We start from the raw sequence: 6,295 nt of genomic DNA, 5'->3' as shown, positions 1-6,295 counted from the left end.
TTGAGCTTCTGGGCGAGCTTCCTGGCCTCCTAGTTCTTCAACTCGAGGTCATTGATGGCTCATTGCTTCCGGGCAGTGGCCGCCTCTATCTTCTTATCGAAGGTCAGCCTTCAGCTTCTCGACCTCGGCGATGGATGACCCCTGGGAGGAAGAGGCACCGCTCGAGATCTTGAGTTTCCTGAACTCATCCTCCAAATGAGCCAGCCTGTGACACATGGCCAGACTCTCCACCCAGTACTGTAGGTAAACAAAAGAAGGCCAGGCTTGAACGGAGGTAAGCCATGAATTTACAATAAAGAACTTACCCCGGTGGACATTTGGGTATGACCATTGGCCAAGGCGCCTAGAGGGAGCATCGTCATCCGGGCCTGGGCGTCCTCCTAGACTTCGGCGAGCTACCCTCGGATGAGGATCTGGTGCTCGGGGGTCCGGGACTGGGCACTCGGCTCGCTGTAGTTCTCCGTTGGCAGATGGAGGATCACCGTGACAGATCGTCGATCGGTCGGAGCTGAGTGGGAGGAGGTCGTTGGACCAGAAGCCAGTAAGATCCCAGACTGTTGGACTGCTACAGGCTTTGGTGGTGGTGGTAGGAAGGCCACGGACACTACAACCATGACCCCTTGAGGCAGCTCGGCCAAGGAGGGCGTCCGATCGGACGATGATGCCTCCACAGTTTCTAGGACCGCAGCCAGAGTCAAAGTTTCGACCCTCTCGATCGGTTACGCACTCGAGGTAGCGGAGCGCGATGATGGCTCCGCTTGACGCCTCTTGCGCCTGTTCAAGGGCACATCAAAGGAGGCCGATCTCGAGGGTTCCTCGGCGGGAATGATGGGGTGCCGCTCCATCTGAGGCTGTGAGCTCGGGGTGGCCCCTCCGCTCGACACATGACTGGAAACGCCTTCGCCCACTTCTGCGGGCGTCTCCTCACTCGCCCCAAGTGGAGCTTTGTGGGTGTCGATCGACGGCAGACCGCGGCTCGCCAATTCCTCAGTAGCAGTCGCCTTGATCGCACTATCTGAGAGCTTCGCCTTGCCAGCCATCTGTGCACGCATCATGATTTTGGCTGCAGGATAAAAGAAAAAATCAGTTAGCATCAAAGGAGTATGCAATTAAGTATCTTACCTAGGCTGGTCGACAGTCGGATGTTGATTAGACTCAGGCCGAAGATGTAAAGAACACCCTCAAGTAGAAACTTGTGGATGTTGTACTTCTGACTAGCCAGCATGGTCGCAACATCCAGGTAGTCCGGTCGGCTCTTGTACCTCTTCAGTGGGGGCTGGGGCACCACTTCGAGCTGCCAACGGGTCAAGAATTTTGACCGCTCGGGAAGGCGAAGGAAAAAGAAGTACTCCCTCCAATGTTTATTGGAGGTTGGCATTTTGTCAAAGAACACTAAGATGACCCTAGATTGGAAAAGGAAGGTCCTCAGCTTGGACAACTTTGGGTAATAGAAATAGTGGAAAATGCGAGGGATGAGAGGAATGTCGTGCAACCGAAATAATACGACTACGCCGCACAGAAGATGGAAGGAGTTTGGCACGAGTTGAGGGAGGGAGATGTGGAAATATTTACAAACTGGGATAATGAAGGGATGGATAGGGAACCACAGACCGGCGGTGAAATGATCCCTAAACAGACAAATGCATCCGGTCGACGGGGTATTTAGCCGATCAGATGAGGAGGGCAAAACAATCTCATGGTCAGGCGAAATTTCGAAGGCATTCCTAAGGCCCTCTGCGTCGCCCTCGTCAAACTTGGACTCCATGGTGGTATACCAGGGTCCAGGGATGGCGACCAACCGCTAGGAGGAGCTGGTCATCGATAAAACAGACATAGAAAGGGAAAGACATCCAAAAAAGGTACGAAAGGGTCGCCAGAAGATCACTGGACCAGCGAAAAACAGAAGGATCGAAAGAAAAGGGTCACCAGAAGGTCACCGGACTAGCAAAAAATAGAAAGAACTAGAAGAAAAGGGGATGATAGGGAGAGCTTGCTAGGGAGAAGGGGGACGGAGGACCACCGGAGGACAAAACACAAAGAGTCGTCGGAGAGCACAACACGCAGGGACACGGGTCGTTAGAAATAGCAGCGAGAGCGTGAAGAAGGTGGTGACACAGCGGGCCCATATACCTTAGGCTCGGCCGACCGGAGCCATCCACTCTAGGTCATGGAAACCTAGGACAAGATCTCACCGTTGAATTTAAACCATCAAACGTCGCCATCAATGCCTGTCACGTCAGGCGTGTGGTGGCTACAGGCGTGACACGTGGCGTGCCATTACGGGTCGGCAATTAAGGCTGGCATGGGAACCTATTCTGCCTTAATGAAAAGGGGTTTGCACGCTTCCTGAGAAATCAAGGTGACGTCAGGCCAGCCTGCATTCGCCCAAGACAGACGGAGGAAAAAGTCTACAAGTGTAAGCCTTTGCTTGTCCGATCGGATCAAAGGAGCATGCTTATGACCGAGCGACCACCTTCAAAAGGTCGATTGACAAGGGTCAAACCCAGCCTGATCAGTCCGTACAGTAAAGAAGGCCGATCGGGATGGAATCTGCTCACGCAATAGTCCAGTCAGTCGGACCACGACCTCCTTCGACTAGACTTGAAGGGGAGACATGTGATACAATGATAAGGAGGGACCCACCTTGGGAAAGGTCTTCGCCACAATGGAGGTCAAAGTCAAGGCGATCAACACCTCTATCACTCGTCGGGCGGGCGAGTGGTTTGCCCGACCGAGATATGAAAGGCCCAATCTGGCATCATCACTAGCTCGGCCAACTGCTGAACTAAGACGCTCAAGACAGGAAGGAACGACAAGTGGCTGCAGAAGCAGGATGAGCGGCTACCCCACTCGGCCTTATATAAATGCTCAGATCAGCGGAGTAGAGTCATGCCCGAGCGAACCACACGCGGACAACGCTACTACAGCCGAGCTTCTATCCCGTTCGGTCCAGATCAACGGAGTAGAGTCATGGCCGAGCGAACCACACGCGGACAACACTACTACAATCGAGCGGCTATCCCGTTCGATCTAGATACACGTGCAGCAACTAGACAGTGGAAGTATCGGCCGAGCGGCTACCCCGCTCGGCCAAGTAGTAGATTCATCAGCCAGACAATGGACTCCAGACGAGCGGCCACCTCGCTCGGCCCAGCAACGGACGACACTGGGATATGGGACTTTCAACCGAGCAGCCATTCTGCTCGGCTGAGCAACAGACACAGCAGGATATCCTTCGACATCCTTTTGAGAGTTAGTGCCACCGACGGGCGGCATGGTCAGACAGAAGATCGTACAGCGGAAGCTTCCACTGTCATTCAGAGATATGTTCGTCCCATTAAGGTACTGTGTTAGGGACACTTTACTGATATGTCTTTTCAGGGAAAGCTTGGGATTACACTCCTGCTTTAAGAAACGTACATACACACGCTATAGGAGCCCTATATAAAGGAGGATCCAAGTATTGGCGGAGGTATGCTTTTCTCACGATCTCTACAGTTACGCTACAGTTCACTTTACTTCTTGCTTCCCTGGAGACTGACTTGAGCGTCGGAAGGCCATTCGCCGGGGATCCTTCCCTGGCTCGACACTGACGCTACTTGTGTTGCAGGCAAGCGCGAAGTCCCTCAGAGGTCAACAGGAGCGCCACACCCCAAGCATCCACCTCCTCGACTTTCGGACAAGATCATATTTGCAGACAAGTGAGAAGTCCTTTAGAGGTCAGCAGGAGCGCCACGCCCCCAACATCCACCTCCTCGACTTTCGGACAGGATCAACAACTAACGTTAGGTTTCATGGAATGTATTATCTAGGCAAGCACGATTGAATTCTTGGTTAGCCAAATTTGGTACTATGCATCGCTTGATGTGGATTGAAGAGAATCTTCCGTTAGATAACCTAACTTCTCTCTGCCATAAATAACTATCTTTACCAATTGACCCCATTGCAAATAATTATGATCGTTGAGTTTATGAGCCGTAATTTGTAAGGATGAGACATCACTTCCAAAAAAAGAAGAGATGGCGATACAGGTCTTTTTAGCCGTAGACTAAGTGGAATCGGTGGACATCATGGTTTATCTTTGGAGGAGAAAAATCACACATGTTTATTTACAGAAAGGAACTCTGCTATGATATCATGAAAAAAATCTTGCTTAGTCTTATTCATTCATGAACGCAAGATATACTTTTATGCAACGAGAATTAATAAACAAGGATAAAAAGAAAACTATTCCTTTTTCTAGCATATAATTAGAAAAAAGAAAAAACAGAATGAATACCAATAAACCACACAAATCAGGGAGTAAACAAATTGATCATTTGCGTTTCAATTGGAAATTACAGTTTACGAGCTTCTAAAATCAAGTTTTATTCCACATGGTTACCAATCGAACACAGTCTGCGCGCATGCATTGTTAATCATTAGCACCAGTCTCTAATTAATTAATTAATTAATTAATTCTACTCTGTTTCTGTCCTCCCAATACACAACTTTCACCATGTTAATTTATTAATTATGCAGCCGTCTAGTATTAATGGAGAAATTGGAACGCCATGTTCATAAGCAGCAGGCTCCCACCCAAACAGGTTGTTCTCTTCCCCCATCCACCTGCCGAACTCATAATCAAGATCGTCATTCATCTGTTGAGGCCTCGCCATCAACAGTTGCTCCATGTAGAACTGAGCGTTGCGAGTCACGATCCGGGATGATCCCTCGCGGCGGAGCCGAGACGTCGCTCTTCAACTTGAGGTTGAGGGCGTCGATGGACATCGATCTCCTGCTTAAGTGAGTGTTCCAATGGTTCTTGATCTCATTGTCGGTCCGCCCTGGCAACCTTCCAGCAATCAGCGACCATCTGCATCATATCATGTGAATATATCTTAATTACCACTGGAATATTCGGCTAATCCAACAGCAGATCTAGCTAGTACTGGTGTTTCTGTCTTCTAAAATCACGCGTGGTCGTCGCCATCGAAAAGGACAAAAGTAATATTCTCGTGAACACAGAGTACTACTAAATGATATATAGAAATCTAAATCTAAGTAAAGAAAACAGGCCTGTTGCCCAGTAGATTGTGAAGTCGAATGATAAGATCCTCTTCCTCATCTGTTATGTTCCCTCGCTTGATGCCCGGCCTCAAATAATTCAGCCATCTCAGCCTGCAGCTCTTGCCACATCTCTTCAGTCCTACATTTACATACATCATGCAAACAATCCAATTCACTTCCATTATATTTTACTTAAATCTGAACTAGAAGAAGAAGAAGAAGAATGGTAAGCTTGATTTGATTACCAGCTTTCGCAGGAAGGATTCTCCAGTTCTTCTCACCATGGCACTTGACGTACTCCGCCAACTTGTGATCCTCCTCTGCAGTCCATGCTCCTTTGTTCACTACCACATTCACCACCCCCTTCTTCTTCCTCTTCTTATTCTTGTTCTTCCCTTCTCTCTCTTCCTTCTTCATCTTCATCTTCATCTTCATCTTCACTAGTTGCGTATATAGCTGCAACCTACTCGACTACTCTGTCATCATGAGTACTGGCAACCTTAGTCACAGAGTAGATATAACAATGCAGAGGTAGAGATAACGATGGGGCCATGCAGCAACTTGTTCTTAATTTGTAGGGGTATGTATCACCGCTCACATGCACTCCATGCATGGATGGACAGGGGTGAAAAACATGAGAGGAAAATAAACGCAAAATAAAAGGGTAAAATGAATAAGCTTGCCTTGGGGAAGATCACAAACTTGCAAATGTCAACTGTCAAGTAGGACCGAGACAGGAAACAACAATCAAAGAAAATAAAAAAGGGCCTGTGAATTGATGGTCATTCTTTCAAATCATGACTTGAATTCTTCACCAAATCGAGTTTACTGAGATGATTTTTTAATTTTTTAATTTGACGTTGGAGGACAAGTTGATGGAAGAAGCCAAGGCACTCCTATAAGTCTGAGTGATAAGACTTGTTGGTGTAGGTGCAAGTGTGTTACTTGTTGGGCTGAGACATCATCTACCTTTCTTTCTTTATTCCTCTCAAGTAAACGACGCCTGATGGACCCTGTTAGAGTCATCCATATTCCATGGCTTTTCTCATCTGTTGGTCCAACAAGGCATCCGAGACCTTCAGTTGGATCAGTATAAGAGTTTGATCCTAGACCAATTAAGAGCAACTTCAACCGGTGCCCTTTTACACCATTTTGGTGTAAAAGGGACACCATATTTTCTCAAATGGATACCCTAAAACTTGCACCAAGATGGTGCATGTGAATTTTTAATTTTAATAATAATTAT

General features: G+C 48.0%; 1 protein-coding gene across 1 annotated transcript; it reads right to left on the bottom strand.

Moving 5' to 3' along the window:
* Positions 1-4,632: 4,632 nt before the first annotated feature.
* Positions 4,633-5,700, bottom strand: LOC122038044 (transcription factor MYB3-like). The gene is made up of 3 exons (XM_042597603.1): positions 5,295-5,700; positions 5,059-5,188; positions 4,633-4,855 (listed from the first exon to the last, which is right to left on the bottom strand). The coding sequence occupies exons 1-3, from the start codon at positions 5,482-5,484 to the stop codon at positions 4,633-4,635; spliced, it is 543 nt and encodes a 180-aa protein (XP_042453537.1). The 5' UTR covers positions 5,485-5,700.
* Between the last annotated feature and the right edge of the window lie 595 nt (positions 5,701-6,295).

Source organism: Zingiber officinale, chromosome 1B (assembly GCF_018446385.1).
Source record: "Zingiber officinale cultivar Zhangliang chromosome 1B, Zo_v1.1, whole genome shotgun sequence".
Lineage (NCBI taxonomy): Eukaryota > Viridiplantae > Streptophyta > Magnoliopsida > Zingiberales > Zingiberaceae > Zingiber > Zingiber officinale.
The sequence above is the reverse complement of the archived record's forward strand: the minus strand, read 5'-3'. Positions and strand labels throughout refer to the sequence as shown.